This window comes from Ctenopharyngodon idella, chromosome 3 (genome assembly GCF_019924925.1).
Source record: "Ctenopharyngodon idella isolate HZGC_01 chromosome 3, HZGC01, whole genome shotgun sequence".
NCBI lineage: Eukaryota > Metazoa > Chordata > Actinopteri > Cypriniformes > Xenocyprididae > Ctenopharyngodon > Ctenopharyngodon idella.
In genome coordinates this window covers 16,928,773-16,952,090 of record NC_067222.1, presented here as the reverse complement: position 1 = coordinate 16,952,090, position 23,318 = coordinate 16,928,773, and the positions used below count along the sequence as shown (strand labels likewise).

The following is a 23,318-nucleotide window of genomic DNA, read 5'->3' as shown; positions in this document are numbered from 1 at the left end:
TATTTAGGTTGCACGCTGCAACACCTTTTACAGAATTTCGGGTGCAGATTGCACAATCTAACATTGCTAAAGTGAGTGACCCTTGCTCTACTTCTCTAAATGACATTTCTAACTAAGGCTCAACAGGAAATCGGCTAAACCTCAAGTTCAGTTACAAACGGCGCTGGGGCTTGTGGTTAAAGCCCCGACCTCGCTTCTAAGCCGTTCTAATTCAGACACAAAAACCTTTTGAGCGGATATTCTTTTATTAGTTAAATTTATTTGCTGTTGTCTAATCAATCTGATCATCTCTTTTCCTTTCAAGCTTCGTTCCTCTTCTTCCTCCTTTACTCTTTTGCCTTTTTTCTTCGCATCTTTGATCTGTGTCATGTATCATTTGCTTTTTGATGTCATAATACGAATAAATATTTACATGTGTAGTTTTGTGCATGTTAAGTTTGTATTTATTCCCAGATCATAAGTGCTTCAACGGACCATTCTATGATAATCTTCATTTATTTTTGATCATATATGCCTAAACTTGCCTATTTTTCCCCCAGAAATGTATTCACAGTAAAATTACATGTGAAAGGCTATTTTTATATATATATCTTTTCATAGCACAAACTGATTTATTACATGAAACTTAAATGAAAAAAAATATATATATCTGTGTCATCTGGGATGCAAAGGCAGCTTTTTCCACCTTCTGACCGCAAGATGTCGTTAGTGTGCACCGTTTTTAAAAGCTTCGAGTAATGAACATTTCCATGACACAGTTGACATGACCTGCCTGTAGTTCGTAGTAATCCTTGATTAGCATTGATCAGGCGCTTGATTAGGGTTAGATCCACATTTTATTATGCCCCCGATCATGTGACTCAGATTCTTCTCAAAAAGACTGACATTACAGGCAATTACAGCCAATTATGGCTTACAACAAATATGTGTGATTAAATGGGGACAGCAATATTAACATTTTTAATAAATTAATAAAACATAAAATGGTTGAAAAACTGCTGTATCTTATTTCCCCAAACATCTGTCAGCAGATATAAACAATAGCTGAACATTTTCTCACTGAACGGGAGTCCTTGACCCTGCAATCTTAAAATAATACACCAGAATACAGAAAAAGATGTGAGCACATTATGATTATTGTCTGATTGAACACAATAGGTTTGTAAAGCATTATTCTTTGTAAAGCTGCTGTAGAATGATCTGTATCGTGAAAAGTGCTGCAAATACCATTGAAATAAATTAAAACAATGTTTTATATATAATGCCTCCAGTTATGCAAGAACATCTCCATCTTCCTGAGAGTTTGATGGTTATTTCTGCACGCTCTTCTTCTGTTGAAGACTTCTGGATCTGATGTCATAAACCAGAACAACCACAGTAGCCACGCCCACCACAGCAGAGAGAGCCAATCGGATCACAGCTTCAGTACAGCCACAACAGTGGATACGGTCTTGTGAGACAAGAAATGAGCAATGTTAAAATAGAAATATTGTTTAGTTTGTGAAAAACAAAATATAGTGCTGCTGATATACCTGCACATGTGTGACAGAGATGAGTGTTGTTGAGGTGTTGAGTCTGGTTTCTGATGGGATTGTTCAGCACACAGCTGTAGGAATCATCCACACACTCCAGATGGAGAAGAAGATCAGACCGGCTGCTGAGATCAGACACACTGATGTTGGACAATACACTGTTTCCTTTGAACCAGGAGAGAGTCACATGACTCACATTCACAGCTGAACACACCAGTGAACATGATGATGATGATGATGATGAAGAGTTACTGCTGATGACAGGAACAGGCAGACGAGCTGGAAACATGACAGAATATAAATAATTAAGTCCATAAGAGTGCTGTGATTTTTATCATTTCATAGATATTTAAAATTGATTTTAAGAATTAAAGAAACGATTATTATAAAATGTTGATAATTACAATAATTATATTAAGGCATGAAATGGAAAAAAAAATGAATCTGTACAATTATAGAATATTCTATCACTTTATAATATTCACAATAATATAACAGTGATTAATGCATAACAGATGTAATCCTCTCCTCACCATAGACAGTGAGATTGAACGTGTTGAGCGGCATCTCTCTGCTGCTGCTGGAGACTGTATAAAGTCCAGAGTCTGTGGTTCTGCTGTTGATGATGGTCAGAGATCCAGTCTGATGATCCAGTTTCAGTCTGCCTCTGAATCTCCCAGCAGCAGTAGAATTAAATAAACTGCTCTTATTATTCTGTATGTTGATTTTAGCTATGCCAATGTTTCCAAATTTCCACATTATCACATCTCTCTGTAGATCAGTAAGATCAGTGTGAAGAGTGACCGATTCTCCTTCCGTCACTGATACCATCTTCAGTTCATCAACACCAAACACACCTGATCAACAAACATTTCAAATGTTTTTAAAAGTTTCACCATTGAGAAATAGCTCTTCATTCTGCACAAAAGTTGGGTATATTAGTCTGATACATCTTGAAAATATAAATGATGGAAATAATAAAGAGCAGAATGATGTGCAGATGAACTTATGATAATACAAAAACAACTGAAGCCATAAGAACACTTACCAGATCGACTCCAGGAGCACAAACAGAAGAGAATAAAAGTCTCGAACATTTTTTCAGCAGTTCACTGAAGTTTGGCAACAGAACTGTTATAATAATATTCACAGGTCCTGCTCTCTTGAGAACGTCAGTCTGAAGTGAAGTGGTTCAGTCAGTGTGAAGAAACTCCTCCTTCACTCTCAGAACGATATTTGTGATCATTTGTGTTTAAGAACAGCTGATACTGACTGTTCTGCCAACATCTGAATCATTTTACATTGTTTTCTTTCTCAAACCCAGATTATTTCAGTCCTTCTGTCCTCTCTGTTAAAGTGTTTCATGTATATGTATTTAGTTTCATTTTTCAAGCTCATTTGCACTCGTTTAAATATTGTTTTTTCATATGTAGGTTGAATATATTATTACTCTTAATACACATTTATACACTTAAATATGGTGAATTCAGGGTGTTTGGGACACTTTTTGCCTTTGAGATGACTTGGAAAAAGTGTCCCAATCAACCTGAATTTACGCTTTTGGAAGTCATTTTATGTGCTTTCTCTTCACTCGTAAAAGTGTTATGATAGTTGTTACTCCAGTGGGGCCTATTGCTATTTTTGTGAGTATCAAATCTGAAACCGTTCAGTTCATGAATTTTTCTTAACAACTACTGGCACCTTCAGAAAGACTTCATATGTTTATTTCTTCCATTTCGAGAAGGCATATGCTGTACAGTCTCTGAAGGGAGGAGTTTGTTCACAACTAAACCACTTCACTTCAGACCGGCAGCGCTCTGAGTCGTTTGCTTTGTTACAAAACATTCAGCGTTTTCAAGACTCTCAGGATCTGATTATTATAACAGCTCTGTTATGAAGATGCTCATTTTCATCTGTTTGTGCTCGTGGAGTCTGGCTGGTGAGTAATTTTAAGGCTATTATTCCCATCGTTTAGTTTGCCTCTGATATTGTTGAATCAGGCTAAAATACTTTTGTGTTCATGCTGCTAGAATGAGTATTCATTGAAATTAGGGCAGGTTTTGTTTGTGTGTTTTTGCATGGCAATTTATAAATAGATTCAAAATTACTAAAACTGGCAGAAACACTTTTAATTGAGTAAATATTTCTGTTTGTTGATCAGGTGTGTTTGGTGTTGATGAAGTGAAGATGGAAGTGATGGAAGGAGAATCAGTCACTCTAAACACTGATCCTACTGAAATACAGAGATCAGATAATAAATCACATAATGATCTGATAATGTGGAAATTTGGAAACATTGGCATAGCTAAAATCAACATACAGAATAATAAGAGCAGTTTATTTAATACTACTGCTGCTGGGAGATTGAGAGACAGACTGAAACTGGATCATCAGACTGGATCTCTGACCATCATCAACAGCAGAACCACAGACTCTGGACCTTATACAGTCTCCAGCACCAGCAGAGAGACGCTGCTCAACACGATCAATCTCACTGTCTATGGTGAGTTAAAACACTTTTTACACTCTCATTAGTTTTCTCTACTACAGTATGTCCAGTAAAAATTATTCTTTTTTTATAAATGGTTGCATTTTTTTTTTTTTTTTTTTGGAAATAAAAATAATTATATAAAAAAATTCCACCAGCATATAAACAAGATTGCTGAATTGAGTCATTTTTGTCTTTTCTCTGAAAGTCATGAACATTTCAAACACATATTATGTTTGATGATCCTGTGATGACATCAGATGGTTTTGTTTTCATTTTGCTTGATACTTTCATTTAATTTCAAACTTGAATGGTTTATAAATGTTGATAGAGTGTCAGCAATGACCTGTGTGTGTGTGTGTGTGTGTGTGTGTGTGTGTGATGAACCTTTACTTGAGATAGAAAGTGGACAGACAGAAAATAAAACACACACACACAAAATCTTACTCTCTTTTTCCAGCTCGTCTGCCTGTTCCTGTCATCAGCAGTAACTCTTCATCATCATCATCATCATCATCATGTTCATTGGTGTGTTCAGCTGTGAATGTGAGTCATGTGACTCTCTCCTGGTTCAAAGGAAACAGTGTATTGTCCAACATCAGTGTGTCTGATCTCAGCAGCCGGTCTGATCTTCTTCTCCATCTGGAGTGTGTGGATGATTCCTACAGCTGTGTGCTGAACAATCCCATCAGAAACCAGACTCAACACCTCAACAACACTCATCTCTGTCACACATGTGCTGCAGGTACTTCACTGATGATATCTGGTGTTTCTGCACACATTGATCTGGGCTAATGACTGTCTCTTTCAGGTCCTCCAGTCTCTCTGACAGTGCTGATCTCTGCTGCTGCTGCTGCTGGATCTCTGTTGATTGTTATTGCTCTCGGGATCTTCTGCATCTGCAGGAAACACAATAAAACTGACCCAAAAGGCAAGAATTACTTACCACTTATGTATTTGTAAAATTTGTGACCCATGCTGGCAAAATGAGTCACAATGATCACATTTTTAAAAATGAGTTTTAGTCAGAAAAATGACTGAGCTGCACCTGTTTGAAGTCGATAGAGTCAGCAAAGTCAACTTTAAGAAAACAAAAAGCAACCATACCTTAAATCCCTGGTAATAACACCAAATTTGGCACAAACCAAGTCAAAAGCCATTTGAAAATCACATTTCACTGGTTCAGACTCATGCCATCGAGAATTCGCTATAATTATTCACAAAGTTAGAATGTTGCACTTTAAAATGATACCAAACTTCCAGTCGTCCAGAAGTGAGCAGAAAAACAGCAATTTTCATGGTCAAAATAAAGGTACTCCTCTCAGAAAATGAACAAATAAAGACACTTTTAGATGTTTAATTTCTCTTTGGAGCATTGGGATCTCTAGACGAGCGCTTAATGAACTTATTTTTGTGAAAACCTCAAATTCGACCAAAATTTACACTTGTTTTGCCTTTAGCTCAAAATTTGCCAGTGCTCATTCTGACTCATTTCACCAGCACAGGTCACATATATACATTGTTTCAATAAGTGTTTTGTTTCTGTCATTTTTGTTGAAGCAGTTCAGACTCAGACAGACATAATTTACGCTGGTCCAACCTTCTACAAAGGAAAAGCACATAAATCGGTAAGATGTTTAATTTCTGTGAGTCTCTGTATTGCTTCAGCAGTGAATAACACACATTACTGCACACAAATGATGTTTTATTAAACAAGGTTTGGTAAGAGCGCTTTCAAATCATCTACCCAATCAGAATCTCTATAGATTGTAAGAGCAAAACTGTAAGCATAACAAGGCTGTAAAGTTTATCTGTTCGCCGTGATGACGGTTAAAGTTGCCGACTGCCTCTGTAGTCTGCTTTAACCACTTGATAGCAACCGTCTTTTTCAAGATGTGCAACAGCTTTGAAAACTCATGGGTAGGGATGTATTTTATTTTGTAGAATAAAAGCTGTGTTAACCAAAAACCATCTGACTTCTGGACGATGGAAATAGAAGTACTAAAATGCCAACTCGGTTCTGGGTTTTGGCCTGGAAGAATGTACACCATTAAATATAAGCAACCCTTATAACAACTAAAAAGTGTTTTTGTACTTGTTTGGGCTTGGTCTTGGACTGACAGAAAAAAAGTGTCAGTTTGAACGAGGTGACATTACTCAGCTAAACCGCAACCATTTAAACAACAGCAACTGAAAAACACTTCCATCACCAACACACAGTCAAGAGCAGTCCTGTAAAAAGAGCTGCAAAAATAACATATAAATAGAGTAAGAGTAGAATAACAGCTATGGTAGAGGTTTGTCTTAGATTAGGCAGTATTTTCAGTCGATGAGGCAGACAACGGCTGCTCCGCATCACACGCACAGCAGGGGAGAAAGTTACGAAGCCCAGCTAATGTTACTAATTTGAGATGAATTTACTCTAATCTACGACACTATAATTTCTCTGGTTGATGATAATAATGGTCATAATGCCTATGTTAAGGCCACAGCTTACCTTACAACTTTATTCTCCATTTATTGTTCACCGCATAAAAATACTGTAGGGAGAACCTATAACAGGGAAAGAGAGAACGCTGTTAGAAAAGCTAAAATTAACAGAAAATTACCAATTTTTTTTAGAAATGGTGCTCCAAAAAATTTCCGACTGTGTAGCTAATGTCTCACAGTTAGCTAATAACCTAATATGGTACCGTTAACACAACTGTTCATTTCTTGTTTAAAAAATTTACGCGCTCAAACCTTTGTGAGTAGTACCACTAACAACAAGACAACAGAACCTATAACTAACGCTACTTGGTTAATACTTTTAAATAAAATGCACTACCACAAACAAACAAAATTTGACATTTTAACACTTACTCCTGAATCCGTCGGATGAGACCACGGAGGAGACGAGAGAACTCAGACAAAGTCCCTTTAAGACAAGTCATTTCACTTGGCGGCCATCTTAGAAATGCCTCTCAGGCATGCAAGTGCAGCTCCTATCTCTTTAAATGGGGAAACATCAAATTCTCCAAAGCTGTTTGCCAAGCTTTCGATTAAATTTCATATTTGAAATCACCAATGAAATCTGACAACAACTGTCTCATAAATATTGTTTCTAAATGCTCAAATCGTGACAAAAAACGGTATTTTTCAGGTTGCATGCGCAGTCATAAGTGCGGGAAGCGTGCGTCTGACTGTTTCTATAGGAACCGGAGCTTCTAACGGCAGCTGCAGTGACGTGAAGACTTTACCAATCGGCTCTTATTTAGAAGGCGGGACTTATTCTGCCATATTGCGTGTTGTACTTTCTCCCATACAAAACAATACGAGTGTTGCGTCTTAGTTGCATCCCAAATGACGCACTTATACACTATTTTCACAATTAAATTCTGAATACGGTATTATATTGTGAAATATCACAGTTAAAGCCGGTGAAGGGGTAATAATGTAATTTACTGTGAAATATTACAGTTACATCCTGTGAAATCCTGAGAATAATTTACAGTGTAACTTAAAATTTTGAGGGTATTTTATGATACTAATATTTATACAATTTTTAGTAGCTATGTTTTCCCATTGAAAATATAACACAATTTTGTTCTAATATAAGACAAGGCATTTAAAATTCATTTTTTGAAGGTAGATTCGTGCCATCTGGTGGGAGTAAATAAAGAAAAACGTTTAATGTTGTGGTGTAACCACTAGATTCCCATATCGTTCTATAGAAAGTGGCTTATAAATTTTCTAGTGGTTTTAGACATAAATACTTATTTTGATTAAGTTGTACTGTTAGACTTTTTGTCAAAGTTTAGATTTTCTTTTGTTTGAAATGTTGATTTGAAGTGCCAGTTTTTGCATTATTTTTTTACTATAGTCAAACCTGAACACAGAGGAGGAAATTATGTTACACATAACATCAAAATTCAATAAAATTGTAACAAAATGGATATGTATGCTTTATCACAGCTTAGTAAATTTGGGTCTGATCTGATTTCAACCTCTTATTTGAGTCTTTTGACTCAATTTTACCATATTGTTACAGCCACACCGGTTCATTTGTGTGTGTATAATGGTGTATTGTGTATGTAAGTAAGTGTGTGTAAGTGAGTGTGTGTGTCTGCTTTGCACTCTCAATGCTTTAGAGTGTAACCTCTTCCTGGCTGTTCATTTTTTTACCGCTTGTGGCTGAAGTATTGATTTTATTTCACACTTTTGCAAGAACTTGGTCTGTGTTGCAGTCAGGCTAGTGTGAGTTGGGGGTTGGTTGTGTCTGTTTTGCTCTCTTGACATTTAGAGTGTCACTCCTTCATTGCTGTGCACTTTGTAGTTTGTACCACCAAAAGATTCTCTGAGTTTTCATATTATTTTTTTTTCATATTTCCCATTGGTCATAGTAAGAAGCCAAGTGTGACTATTTTTTTTCGACCCTTTAACATATCTGAATCATGTTTTTGTGTGTGTGTTCACATAGCTAATACGACAAAAGTCCCCAAGTGTCATTCCATTCCAATGAAGCAAAAAATGTAAAATCATTTTTGACCGAAGAGGACCAGAGGGTTATGTCTATTTTTTCGAGTATGAGTAAAGCTGTACCTCATTTGCTGTGTTTTCTCGCACCGTGCACACAGTAGAGACACACAACTCTCATATGCGTTTAAATGCGTCATTAACAATAAGATGTTCAGATGTGTAGGATTTTTTTGTGAGTTAATTCTGTTGTAGAAAGTTTTGTCACTCCTGTATTTTACTGAAGTGTGTGTGTACAGAACAGGATCAAGCACTAAAAGGTGAACTGCATGTACATTATAACCCACATTCCCCCATATACTAGATTTAATGAGAAAAATTGTGTATACAACAAACAAATAGAGAATTACTGACATATACCATGATATGTACTTGTAGTATTTTTGCAGATATGAGTGAGTACTGAATGGGTAAAGACTAGTACATTTTAACATCAATGAACGTTTTTAACAAGAATATATACATTTTAAAGTGTTCGTAGCAGAAGGAGGAGGATGACAGATGTGTAAATAATGTTCATGATAAACAGGCTACATTTGTGAACATGTATTTGTGTTTTCTTTTAGAGGACTGAAAAGCAGGAAAATGTGGTGTACGCAGAAGTTTCAAGACGTTGATCAACTCTTCATCAAACTGGGATTCTGTTTTGGGGTTTCTAACGTTCTACAGCCCAAATTCTGGGAAGGAATTTCATATGAACACAAATATATACACATTTAAATTTCATTTCTCTCTTTCATTTGGTTCCCAATAAGTATATATATATATATATATATATATATACAAACCCGATTCCAAAAAAGTTGGGACACTGTACAAATTGTGAATAAAAAAGGAATGCAATAATTTACACATCTCATAAACTTATATTTTATTCACAATAGAATATAGATAACATATCAAATGTTGAAAGTGAGACATTTTGAAATGTCATGCCAAATATTGGCTCATTTTGGATTTCATGAGAGCTACACATTCCAAAAAAGTTGGGACAGGTAGCAATAAGAGGCCGGAAAAGTTAAATGTACATATAAGGAACAGCTGGAGGACCAATTTGCAACTTATTAGGTCGATTGGCAACATGATTGGGTATAAAAAGAGCCTCTCAGAGTGGCAGTGTCTCTCAGAAGTCAAGATGGGCAGAGGATCACCAGTTCCCCCAATGCTGCGGCGAAAAATAGTGGAGCAATATCAGAAAGGAGTTTCTCAGAGAAAAATTGCAAAGAGTTTGAAGTTATCATCATCTACAGTGCATAATATCATCCAAAGATTCAGAGAATCTGGAACAATCTCTGTGCGTAAGGGTCAAGGCCGGAAAACCATACTGGATGCCCGTGATCTTCGGGCCCTTAGACGGCACTGCATCACATACAGGAATGCTACTGTAATGGAAATCATAACATGGGCTCAGGAATACTTCCAGAAAACATTGTCGGTGAACACAATCCACCGTGCCATTCGCCGTTGCCGGCTAAAACTCTATAGGTCAAAAAAGAAGCCATATCTAAACACGATCCAGAAGCACAGGCGTTTTCTCTGGGCCAAGGCTCATTTAAAATGGACTGTGGCAAAGTGGAAAACTGTTCTGTGGTCAGACGAATAAAAATTTGAAGTTCTTTTTGGAAAACTGGGACACCATGTCATCCGGACTAAAGAGGACAAGGACAACCCAAGTTGTTATCAGCGCTCAGTTCAGAAGCCTGCATCTCTGATGGTATGGGGTTGCATGAGTGCGTGTGGCGTGGGCAGCTTACACATCTGGAAAGGCACCATCAATGCTGAAAGGTATATCCAAGTTCTAGAACAACATATGCTCCCATCCAGACGTCGTCTCTTTCAGGAAAGACCTTGCATTTTCCAACATGACAATGCCAGACCGCATACTGCATCAATTACAACATCATGGCTGCGTAGAAGAAGGATCCGGGTACTGAAATGGACAGCCTGCAGTCCAGATCTTTCACCCATAGAAAACATTTGGTGCATCATAAAGAGGAAGATGCGACAAAGAAGACCTAAGACAGTTGAGCAACTAGAAGCCTGTATTAGACAAGAATGGGACAACATTCCTATTCCTAAACTTGAGCAACTTGTCTCCTCAGTCCCCAGACGTTTGCAGACTGTTATAAAAAGAAGAGGGGATGCCACACAGTGGTAAATATGGCCTTGTCCCAACTTTTTTGAGATGTGTTGATGCCATGAAATTTAAAATCAACTTATTTTTCCCTTAAAATGATACATTTTCTCAGTTTAAACATTTGATATGTCATCTATGTTGTATTCTGAATAAAATATTGAAATTTGAAACTTCCACATCATTGCATTCCTTTTTTATTCACAATTTGTACAGTGTCCCAACTTTTTTTGGAATCGGGTTTGTAAAAACATTTATAGTTGACACCACCCTGTTTGAAGTGCAATGCTTGTTTCTTACTCATTTTGGGCCACTGATTACAAAACTAGAGCCTGTTTTGCTCTAGTACATTACAGTTTCCCCACACAATATGATGAATTTTGTAGCATTTCTGCTTTTGACAGCTATTTGTAAAGTGAAGATGTCTTGTATAATCCCTTAATTACTGTATTAGAAAAACGTCCATATCTTCCTCTGCGCTCGCTGTTATTTCTCAACCAGTTTTCACTTGTATTCTGATTCTGAAGACATTATTTTATGCCTAATATTGATTTTTAAGGTTGGAATTATGGACAGTAACAGAAGAAAATGCAAATATGAGGGTGCTTTACAACATCCAAACAATCACAGAAAATTACAGATATTATGAAAAACAGCTTATTTATTTATGAGGTTATGAAGATATGGTTATGAAATATATGTTAATAAATTTTATATTTTAATAAGTTAAATGATAAATTTTGAATATTTCATGTTTTTGTTTTATTTTTGATCTCAGCTGAATCACTTCTTTATTATTATTATTATTATTATTATTATTATTATTGTTGTTGTTGTTTTAAACATGACATGAGAAATCAAATTTTTCATTATCTTTTGGCATTTAAGAGGTCTTTGTCTCATTTAGTTAAGAAAAAAAATCATGTATATAATCAAGCTATAAAAATAGTCAAATTTGTTTTACACAAACGCATCGATTTGCTTCAGAAGGCCTTTATTAATCCCCTGGAGTGGTATGGATTAATCTTTTTAAGGATCGATTTTTTTTTTTTTTTTGGTCTTCAAAATTTGGGAAGCCATTCACAATCATTATAAACCTTGGAGGATAAGGATATTTATTTTTAAATATATCTCAGATTGTGCTTGTCTGAAAGAAGATAGTAATATACATCTAGGACGCGTCTCAATCATGGGATAATTTTCATTTTTGGGTGAACTAACCCTTTGGTCTAACGAATTTGTTAATAGTAAAAGTATCCAAGAGGGTTCCACATGTAATGCGTATTTCAAATGCAAAGATGTCATCCAATCACAGCTGTGGGTGTTTACACTAAAGTCTCACAGCAGATACGCCCCTTCAAACAAAGCGTTTAAACCAGAGGGATAAAATCAGCGTAGGAATTACCTTTTATTTCTATATTATGACCATTTTTGATGTAAAAATCATACTAACATTATAAGTGATACATTATAAGGAAACATTATAAAATAATAAGAAAATCCACTTCATGACCCCTTTAAGATGCAGGGCTGAGTAATAAATGAAATCAGCTTCATTAATTCATCCTTTGACAGTATCACTGTTGTTCCAAATGTGCTTTAATTTATGTGTTGTTTAATTTAATGGATTTTTGTGAGTTAATGAATGTGGTATTCGGTCAAGGTCACCAAAGTGCCAAATATGAGTATTGGTCAGTGTTGGCGAGTATAAGAAGTATATAGCGTTTGGTCGGCAACACTTTATGATGTTTTATTAACAAAGTTCAGAAGGAGCAGGTTCAGATAATTAACCTAATTAACATGAGTGGAGAGCATTCAGTTAATCAACCCATTAACAACAAGAGGTGTATATATACAACAGTCTTATCTCTGTTCGTCTGACAGTTTATCAGCATTTGGTTCACCCGTTGCTACGATGTCTCAAATTCAGCTCTTCCCATCTGATGACGAGTCCAACTCTTCTCCGGATCCTCTGCCACAATCTGCCGGCCCCAGGAACACTCCTTCTCCGCCTGAAACCGCCACCGAGCCCCAGGTTTCATCACGCGGGCGCCGGCCTGCTCGAGCAGCCACTCGCTTGCCAAGACGCCGAGGCCTACCCTCGCCACCACCGGCGAGAATTCCAGCTTCCTCCCCAACGTCCTCTTATCGTTCGGCCGTGCCAACGATCCCGACTATTGGGAAATGGACAGTACTGAGTCTGAGGCAAGCGCGGATTAATTCTGATGTTCAGCCTTCGCGCAGAATGAACAAAGCGGATTTGCACAAACTATATGTTACCTTGCAATCAGCCAACCTCTCTCTTAAATCCACTCCAGCATCCAAGGTGGCCAATATGCAGACAAAATTGAATTCGAATTCGCCTCGCCCAACACCACCACCTTCCTCCCGCACAAGATCTGGAGCTCTGTGAGCGTCAGACCATAGCAGCAGGCCTTCAGCGAGCCTGGGCCGTGCCCCAGATTTCTCAATCTCCCTCCTCAAGCCCCACAGGCCGACTCAAGTGTGAAGCTGCCTCCACCGACAGTCTCTTCCTTACAGCCTTCTCCTACATACAAAATCACATTACTCTCTGTTCACAGCAACTCCGATGCCTGTTCTATACTTACCACAAGCTTTTCTCTGCTAAGTGTGCTGTCAGGGTAGCCCAGTGGAACCAGTTCCCCTACTGGTGTACACTCGACCCCGACTTACATAGCAGAGTATTCCTAGGCTGCAGGAATGTTTAATGCGTTATCTGCAGGTCAGGGGCACATTCCACCGTAGCATGCCCACAAATGAACCCCTCCATTCCCCCCTGCCCGGACACAGCCTCTGTTAAATCAACCATCAACACAAATTCACATAGTTCCTTCTTCAGACACAGAGCATCTTTCTCTGCTGACAACAGACAGTCTTGCAACAACTTCAACATCGGCACGTGCACCAGACAGCATTGTCGGTACTTGCATATATGCAACTTCTGCGGCGGCGCTCATGCCCGTCCTGTATGTTTCACAAAACATAGGCGCCAAGTCTATTTTAGACGGACACCGCGTCCAAGTAGCGCAGCTCAAATACAAAATAAAGTGAAAACAATCACTCTGTGTAGACTCGAGCTCATATTTCACATCACTAGGAGGCCAGAAATTGACGACAAGAGATTCGAAGTTGAAAAACTTTTATTCTTGTCATCCATAACTGGACTTTTAAGTGTATCAACTTCGTCTTTAGGCTACAGCAAAACAAAGTATGGCATAGCAATAAACACATCTCGTGGTCTCGCGAATCCAGCTGCTTCGCTTCTGAAATGATCCTGGTGTGAGTTGACACCTCGTAGAGGACAGAACAAAACCTTGCCTGAGCCATAACGCGCCGCAGACGTGCAGTGTAAATAAGGGGTAAACCTCACTCCCATCCGGGTCACGGCACCAGTGCAACCCCTACAGTTCGAACCGCCCACTCTAAGCGGGACTCAAACCCGGGTCCGCCAGCATCGGAGTCGGGTGCTCTAACAACGAGGCTAAAGACTGCAGTCTGTAGCATCAGTCGCTAGAGCACCTCTTGAGATCAGGGGAGTGAGGTTTACATGCCCGTCTGTTACACTTGCACCAAATAATGCTAATATAACCACTTTATGATATAAAACAAAATCAATTAATTTTGCTTCTGGATTCTAAATTTTCTTAGATTTATTCACTAAGCAGACAGTTTATCTAAAAAATAAATATTGCAATCACTACCAGGCCATTAAAAAAATATATTGAAAGGATTAATTCACATTTACATCTTATGAATACTTTTTTAAAGGTGACAGGTAATTGATCTCATCATGGCTGCAGGTGTTTCTGCTGAAAACACACCGCTAAACACTTCTAGGAAGATGTTGACTACTGGGGTGTAAAAAAAAAACAAAGTTGAGTGTGAAATATGAAGGTGAGAAGAAAAAAGTCTGACCACACTGTCATAGTCAAAAAAATAAAAAGAAGTGATCTTTAGTCAGTTCTTCAGTTTATATTCAACCCATCTCTCATCATGACTACATTAACCCATTTTGGCATTGATGTCTGTTAAACTTCATGATCCATAGATGTTTAGCCTGATCTCCACAGTCTTTCTTCATCTGGTAAAATATTGAGTTGTGTCATTTGGTTTAGATCAGTCCACACAAACCACTGGCATCAGCTGCATCAGTCAACTGATTTGCGACGGCTTTGCGTCAAACTGCCACAGATGAGATAAATACAGATTTTTCACATTAAAAGAACATGAATTTTTGTGCAAATATAGAAGCAAGTGGTCAAATGAGAGCAGGTGACTTCAACCAAGAGGCACTTCAACAAAAAAACATGCTGTGGTTTAATGTGCTTCTGTGAACTGACACTGAAGTGCTCAGGAGGCAAAGGTGCAGAGATAAAGTGTGAAAAATAGAGCAGAAAATGACTCGTGCATTGGAAAGTTTGTTTTTAATACTAAACAATGACATTCAGATCTGCTTTATATGTAACATATACATTTTATTTTAAAATGATGTTTTTATTGTGGTTCTGAATGTCAGCGGGTGAAAGATTTACACCAACATTGGTCCTTGGAAGTCAAAGATCGTGTGTTAGTGAACAACATTCAAGTTACGTGGTAAGCACTAGTTGCAGACAAGTGGGACTCTGATGTGTATGTAGTAGCAAAGCCCCTTTAAGACAAGTCATTTCACTCTGCGGTCATCTTTGAAATGCCTCTCGAGCATGCAAGTGCAGCTCCTATCTCTTTGGGGAAACATCAAATTCTCCAAAGCTGTTCACCAAGCTTTCGGTTAAATTTAATATTTCAAATCACCAATAAAATCTGACAACATCTGGCCCATACATTTTGTTTCTAAACGCTTGAAGCATTTTTCAGGCTGGATCAAGCTAATGCGCATGTGCAGTCCTAAATGCACGTCTCTGACTGTTACTATAGGAACCGGAGCTTCTAACGGCCACTGCAGTGACGCGACGACTTTACCAATCGGCGATTGGCTCTTATTTAGAAGGTGGGACTTATTCCATCATATTGCGCATTGAACTAACTCCCATTCAAAACAATACGAGTGACCCCTCTTGTGTTATTCTATAGTCTTTGGTAATAGTAAAGCGAGCAGCTTACCAGTGTACACGGTTCGTCCTTAGAACAAGGATGGTCAAGGCGTACTGGGTGGTTGCCCTGCTCGCTTGATAAACAAACTCCAGCTGGTCCAAAACGCAGCAGCTAGAGTTCTTACTAGAACCAGGAAGTATGACCATATTAGCCCGGTTCTGTCAACACTGCATTGGCTTCCTGTTAAACATCATGACTGAATCTCTTGTCATAGTGTAAACACTTGTAAGGTTTTTCTCCAGTGTGAATTCTCTAGTTACGTTTTAAACATTTTGCTGAAATAAAAGTCTTCTCACACTCAAAGCACATATAAGCTCTTACACCAGTGTGTGCTTTCTGGTGTTTATGTAAATATGACAGCAGTGAAAACTCTTTCCACACACAGAACATGAATGTGGCTACTCCTTCCTATGAACTGTCAGGTGTCTCTTCAGGTTTGATGACCCAAGAAATGTTTTTCCACATTGATCACATGTTCACAAGTTCATTACAGAAGAGTCAAGTAGTTTCAGATGTTTGTCTTTATTGAATAGAAAAGACACACAAAACAATTATAAGCTTCTTCGCAACTTTTAACCTAAAATTATTCCTGATTCAAGCAGACTCAGCAAAAAAATTTTTTAAAAAATGGACAATAACGAGATGTTGATAAAATGAATAATAAGTTGAATCAATCACTACTTGAACCAAATACAAACTTTGAGTAAAAGTGACACCAAATGAGACAGATCTCTCTCTTTACTGACTTATAAGAGCCAAAGCATCTCAAGAGAAGAAGAGAAGCAAAGTGTCCAGTTTCAAAGATACATGAAAGAATATCTTGCATTTGCATGGAACAGTAGAACACTTATTCTTTCAAAAATACTTTAACTTAACTTAAAAGAGAACTGAGTGATGGAAATTCATTAAGAACATTAACACAAACTCCTGAGGATGAACTTTGACAACTGTGGATGATGTCTGTCTGTCGTGTCTCTCTCTGCAGCTGATCAGGACAGATTTCTATGGGAGAGATGCTTTATCGTCTCACGTTTGGTGTCACTGCTGGATCTGAAGATGATCTAGTTACTGTGATAGTGACCGTAGACTAGATCATTGATCAAACTCTGATGTGTTTCTCTCCAGTTTGAATCCTTTCATGTGTTTCCAAGGTTTCAACATATAGCGCCGTGTCTTTTCTACTGTAATATGAATATAAGAATGCAGAATAAACACCAACCTCTTTGTTCTTCAGTATCGAATAAATTAATGAATGAAGAATAAACACCAACCTCTTTGTTCTTCAGTATCGTGATGTTTCATTCTGCAGGTTCTGGATCACTGGCATTCTCTCCGTCCTCTCCTTCCAGATGCATTCTGGTAGTTCTGACAAAAACAAACACATTTAATTTCCAACAGACATGATATAGGCTATAGGCCAGTACACAACACATATACACTCTGCTTATTACACACACAGGGAGCACACAAACATGCCAAATATCAAAAATAATAAGATTCCTCTCTGGAGAAGCGTTCAGTTTTTCTGCCAGTCTTCAGTTTTCAAGAGCACTGACTTTTAAGGGTAATGGGAGATGAGACTCTGATTGGTTTATTGCACGTTACACCCAAAACACACCCATTACTCATTAAGAGACTAGGTACAACCCTTTTAGACCATGCACCGGGCACACAGACCATTTTTTGCATTGTTGAATTAGCAAACATGGATTCAGACACACCCTAAGTGCACCTGTGCCATGCGTTTTAGAATATGCGATTGGATCATTAAAATAGTGCCCTATGAGTTATATTTAATATCAAATGAGGGCACAGGTGTTCTTATATATAAGGAGGGGGCTTCAGGGACAAAGGTTTGTGAACCAGTTTTAGATCAGTGGTTTCTGTGAAGGATCCAGAGGACATGCATCATCTTTCCACACACCACTGCATGATTCCTTCATTTTTTTGGTTGTAATAATCCTTTAGATTAAATTAAATAAGTAATTTATTTTTCTTTGTTTTTTCACTTTAAGTTAAATTTGACTTTAAATAAAATAAACCTCAATGTTTAAAAAAGGAATCTAAAATCAAACCTATGCACGTATCAAATCAAAATCTGATTCAAAATGAGAATCTTCCTCATAAGAGTTTTTCACAATAATGAGATACTTTTAACATTATCTCATAATGATGTGAAAAATTTGAAGCAGATAACAAGCAACCACCAAAATGTCCTGTTGCTCATTATGGCTGTTAGGAAACTACACTATATTACCAAAAGTTTTGGGACGCCTGCCTTTACGTGCACATGAACTTTAATGACATCCCATTCTTAATCCGTAGGGTTTAATATGGAGTTGGCCCACCCTTTGCAGCTATTACAGCTTCAACTCTTCTGGGAAGGCTTTCCACAAGGTTTAGGAGTGTGTTTATGGGAATTTTTGACCATTCTTCTAGAAGCACATTTGTGAGGTCAGGCAGTGATGTTGGATGAGAAGGCCTGGCTCACAGTCTCTGCTCTAATTCATCCCAAAGGTGTTCAGGTTGAGGTCAGGACTCTGTGCAGGCCAGTCAAGTTCCTCCACACCAAACTCACTCATCCATGTCTTTATGGACCTTTCTTTGTGCACTGGTGCGCAGTCATGTTGGAACAGGAAGGGGCCATCCCCAAACTGTTCCCACAAAGTTGGGAGCATGAAATTGTCCAAAATGTCTTGGTATGCTGAAGCATTAAGAGTTAAGAGGAACTAAGAGGCCAAGACCAACCCCTGAAAAACAACCTCACACCATAATCCCCCCTCCACCTAACTTTACACTTGGCACAATGTAGTCAGGCAAATACCGTTCTTTACTGCTCATAAAGATGAACCACATACTGTGATTTCAGACTGTGAATGTTTTTCATATGAGTGAATAAAGAAGATAACTGAACGAACCTCTTCCCGCATGGATCGAGGAGTTTCTCCACTGCATGGATCTTCATGTGAAGCTTCACGTGACTTTTAATAGTGAAACTCTTTCCACACTGATCACACGTGTGCGGCTTCTCTCTGTTGTGGATCCTCTCGTGTGTTTTCAGATATGATGACTGCCTGAATCTCTTGTCACAGTATGAACACTTGTACGGTTTTTCTCCAGTGTGGATCCTCTGATGCCGTTTTAAATTGTTCACAAAAGTAAAAGTCTTCCCACACTCAAAGCACATGTACTCTCTCACACCAGTATGAATTTTCAGATGTGTTTGTAAAGTTTGCAGCACTGAAAAACTCTTTCTACATACAAAACATGAATGTGGCTTCTCCTTCGTATGAACTGTCAGGTGTCTTTTCAGGGTTGATGGCCAAATAAATGTTTTGCCGCATTGATCACATGTGTACGGCTTCTCTCTCTTGTGGTTCTTCATGTGAACATTAAGGTATGATGATTGTGCGAAACTCTTTCCACACTGATCACACGCGTACAGCTTTTCTCCAGTGTGTATCCTCATGTGAACATTAAGATGTATTTTTTGTGTAAAGCTCTTTCCACACTGATCACATGTGAACGGCTTCTCTCCAGTATGAACTCTCATGTGAACATCAAAACTTTGTTTTTTTATGAAACTCTTTCCACAGTCAGTGCATATGAAAGAAGTCTTGGCTCTTTTTTCCTTCAAAAATGTATTTTTAGTCTTTGAGTGACTCAAAGGTTTTTCTCCAGGATTGACATGATGTTCCTCCTCCGCTTCACTCAGTTCTTCACTCTCCTTCTTCACTTCCATCAGCTCTGAAATGAAAGAATAAAAAATGTTTATATTTTAAAAATATATATATATTTCTAATTTATTTTACATTTTAAACCATGAATCGCAACTTTAACCATAAAATCGCAATTAGGTTTTCCCCCAAACCGTGTAGCAGTAAATACCGGACATCTGAAAGATCCATAACACCTTGTTGAGGAAGGGGAGGTCATTTAGATGGAGACCGTGAGAAAAGACACACCCTCTGCAGTAAGCAAAGCATCTCTAAACGCTCTAACTTGTATTACATTTTGGTCTGTTTCTTTGGACACGAGCGATTTGTACCAGTCGCACTGAGACACTTCAAATAGTACCAAATCCATGTTTGCAAGTTTAACGATGGGAAAAATGGTCGGCGCGTCCCGTGCAGGGTCTAAAAGGGTTGTCCCTAGTCTCTTAATGAGTCACGGGTGTGTTTTGGGGCGTAACGTGCAATTAACCAATCAGACTCTCGTTTCCCATTCCCTTTAAAAGCCAGTTACGCTCACGCCATAGCGTATTCGCTATTTACATGGCAGAATTTGCAAGCAGAAAAACTGAACACTTCTCTAGTGAGGAAACGAATCTGTGCAAAGTTAAAGCACGCGAGCAAACCATCTACGGAGCAGACCAAGCCGGTTTCCACCAAAGCATTTTTATCTTTATGAACACAATAATAATCTTTTACATTGTAATCCTTTTATTTATAATATCTGTGTAATAAGTGTGTAATAAGTACAGTGTATGCGCATAATACTACGACTAACGACTTGGGCGCAACAGTGAATGTTGTGATCATATGCTAATAAAATGATCGTGCCAGAAGAATAGCGCAAGAACTTTATTATATCTGCTCTCTCTGCATCATCTCGGGAGCTTTTAGTATGTTTTATGCATGCGCAGCAAGTGGATTTAAGCGTTTTCAGACGTTTCAGTGTGGATGAGCAACTTTGGAAAATGCTTGAAAACGCTAGTGTGGATGAGGAGCGTTTTTAAATGAAAACTCCGTTTTCAAATGTCTGCGGATTAATGTAGACATAGCCTATGAACATCTTCTATAATATATGAGAAAAACAACTTTATCAGTAACTGTAAATCAGTTTTTGCTTAATTTCTGCTTACAACCCCATCAATCATTCTAGAAGGTTAATTTACTTGATACTAGGGATGCTCCGATTGATCGGCCTCATATCAATACTGGCCGATCTGAAGAACCTAACTTGATTTGATGATGATGAACTTCTGCAATGCCCTCATGTCTTCACCAGTGTGGAGTTTCGAGGTCTCAAAACACAAATAAAAACTCACCATTTGCCATGTATGTGTTCTGAAGAACAGTGGCTAAAGAATACAGTGAACCTGATTCGATGCTTCTATCATCTCGTCTGCTCTCTGTGTCTGAGGCGGCACTATAATATAATACAGTCCAGGACATCAGTTGATATTTTTGACATAGTATCCTTTAGAGGTTTAAGGGGATTGGTGTCAGTGCTGGTCAATGCATTGAAAGGATAAATTAACTTTATTTCAACATGTTGTTTCATTCAGGAATAAATCAGTGTTTTAAGCGTATTATTTGAATGGATGGTTCAATGATGGCATACTCATAAAGACGGTCTAAATGACAGCATGTTGTCACCTTATGGGTTGAAATTGTGTTCAGTTTGACATTTAAAGTCTTGTAGATGCTTTAATAAGCCAAAGTATCCTAATATGGCTAGTGTTTTGTAACAGCCCTGTTCATCGTAAAATGAATATTTATTTATTTGATTCTCAATTAAAACAACAACAACATACAATATTACTGTAAATAATATAACAAAGCCAACATCTGTGGTATTACTTTATCTGAAAAAAGGTAAACAAGACAACAGATAGCTTACATGTCACTTATATAAAGCTTGAATGATCAGGATTGGTATCGGCTGTTAATGATGATGAGAAATCAGTATCGGCTGCAAAAATCCTGACCAGATGATTTACCAGATGTAAATCAGAGCTAAAATTATTCTTAGTTTGACCTGATGTTTAATAATAATATGAAAGTTTCTCAAACATCCCTATACTGAACATTTGTTAACAGTTCAGTACCTATTCGATAGTTTAACTGTTTCACTAAATGTGCAGAAGTGCTTGAATCTCTCTAACATGAATGTTGTTCAGCATCATGAATGAATGAAGAATAAACACCAACCTCTTTGTTCTTCAGTATCTTCAGTGTGTTTCATTCTGCAGGGTTCTGGATCACTCATGTTCTCACTGTCCTCTTTAATAAACTCAGTCTTTGCAGATTTCAGCTCTTCCTGATGCTCTGATGCTCGTCTGATGGGAATATTCCAGCATTTATTGATGATCTGCTGTGGGAGGAGCTTCACTGGTGATGTGGGTAGTGTGGGAGGAGCTTCACTGATGATGTGTGTGATGTGGGAGGAGCTTAATTAAGTGAATCGAAGTGGGCGGGGCTTCATTGACTGAACTGCAGATTGGTTGGTGGAGCTGATCTGCCAAAATCAAAAATATATCAGTTACTGTGTTTGTTTTTATAGGGTTAATGTCCAGAAATCTAATTTTAGTGTCTGCATCAAATTAAATGTACAAAAATGATTTTACATCGAAAACCAATTAAATGCAAGTGTCTATTTTAATGTTTCAAATAACTAATAAAAAAAAAAGTCAAAATATAGGTGAAATAATGTTCCATCATCATTTAGTGTAACAGATATATTTAATGTAAAAATGAAACAACAGTTATTTTGACCAGTACTTAATAAAATATACTAAATTTCATTATATTTTAAATGATTAAAAACTTCTTGGTGACAAATGGGTGAAATCTAGTGGTTTGAAGGAAAGTGGCAAAGTATAAAGATTTAAAATGACAATTAAAGAGTATTTTGGGCTTCACTGTGATCCTTAAATACAGTGTTTGAATGTCATCAAATGATTCTTGTTCTAAATACAAGGTTTTTTTTTTTGCTATATTAACCCCTTTTTATATTTGACCCTTAAACTAATTGCATTAATCATGTATGTCCGTCTATCGTAAAGCAACTGATGCTAATTCAGAACTTTTTGTTTCTAATTCTAACTTTATTCTGTTTCTTCATTTAAAATAATGGCAGATATCTTGAAAAGTAGTAAAGAAAAAAAAACTGTTAAAAGCATAAAAACAGAAACAAATGTACATATTTGTAGTCATCAAATCCCCTCAGTCTGTTGACAACAATGAAATGAGCTTTAAGTGTCAATTTACAGCAGATTTGAAGACATCAGCATAATAAATGAGGTAAAAACAGGAACTATTGACATGAAATAAAGAGCGGTTTCTCTGTTAATATTGATGATCCTCAGACTATCACTCGATATATGAGAAAAGACTATAAAACTGCTCTATTGAAAGACAAGTATTTCTCACAACATCGAAACAATCACAAAAACGCTCAGGTCTGAATGAATTCATCAATATTTTCCTCACATGCTGCTGCACTAAATGTTTATTTCAGCAGGAAAACGACAGAAAAGACGCACAAGTATCGCTGTGCTCGATGAAAACAACACAGAAATGAGCCTGTCGCTTGAACAAACTGTATAAAGTGTGTTTGATGGTCGTGTAAATATGAGAAATACCGTGATCTGCTCGACTCTCCTCAGAAGACTCGACGCTGACTGAAATGACGCGCTGTGACGTCATCGACCAGAGACGCGCCAAATACTATAAACATGAACATAATCACACAAAAATAACAAGGATTAAACGCCTCTTATTTTTCTCCTTCTGCTGTTTGTGTAAAGCTG

The 23,318-nt window shown here is 37.6% G+C and overlaps 4 protein-coding genes across 10 annotated transcripts in view; 3 read left to right on the top strand and 1 right to left on the bottom strand.

Annotated features, from left to right (window-relative positions):
* The window catches only part of LOC127508114 (obscurin-like), a 536,232-nt gene that overhangs the window by 446,162 nt on the left and 66,752 nt on the right, over window positions 1-23,318 (top strand). The window lies entirely within an intron of this gene.
* LOC127508193 (gastrula zinc finger protein XlCGF7.1-like) overlaps window positions 1-23,318 on the top strand; it is a 186,020-nt gene that overhangs the window by 108,313 nt on the left and 54,389 nt on the right. The gene's annotated exons all lie outside the window — the stretch shown is intronic.
* LOC127508177 (SLAM family member 5-like) overlaps window positions 1-23,318 on the top strand; it is a 66,255-nt gene that overhangs the window by 1,179 nt on the left and 41,758 nt on the right. Inside the window, exons 2-7 of one of the 3 annotated variants that reach the window (XR_007928707.1) lie at window positions 1,272-3,471; window positions 3,694-4,035; window positions 4,481-4,765; window positions 4,832-4,951; window positions 5,584-5,648; window positions 9,102-10,320. Coding sequence is in view for 1 of the 3 variants with exons in the window: in XM_051885909.1 (XP_051741869.1) it covers window positions 3,426-3,471; window positions 3,694-4,035; window positions 4,481-4,765; window positions 4,832-4,951; window positions 5,584-5,648; window positions 9,102-9,152 (909 nt within the window). In the remaining 2 variants the exon portion in view is untranslated. Of the gene's footprint in view, window positions 1-1,271; window positions 3,472-3,693; window positions 4,036-4,480; window positions 4,766-4,831; window positions 4,952-5,583; window positions 5,649-9,101; window positions 11,401-23,318 lie in introns of those variants that run through there. The other 2 variants (XR_007928708.1, XM_051885909.1) reach the window with 2 other exon arrangements.
* The window catches only part of LOC127508111 (zinc finger protein 234-like), a 404,421-nt gene continuing 397,387 nt past the window's right edge, over window positions 16,285-23,318 (bottom strand). For 2 of the 3 annotated variants that reach the window (XR_007928703.1, XM_051885764.1), the window contains 3 exons: window positions 18,700-19,528; window positions 17,053-17,146; window positions 16,285-16,962 (listed from right to left, as the gene is read on the bottom strand). Coding sequence is in view for 2 of the 3 variants with exons in the window: in XM_051885764.1 (XP_051741724.1) it covers window positions 17,080-17,146; window positions 18,700-19,528 (896 nt within the window). In the remaining variant the exon portion in view is untranslated. Of the gene's footprint in view, window positions 16,963-17,052; window positions 17,147-18,699; window positions 19,529-21,717; window positions 22,025-23,150; window positions 23,236-23,318 lie in introns of those variants that run through there. The other variant, XM_051885763.1, reaches the window with a different exon arrangement.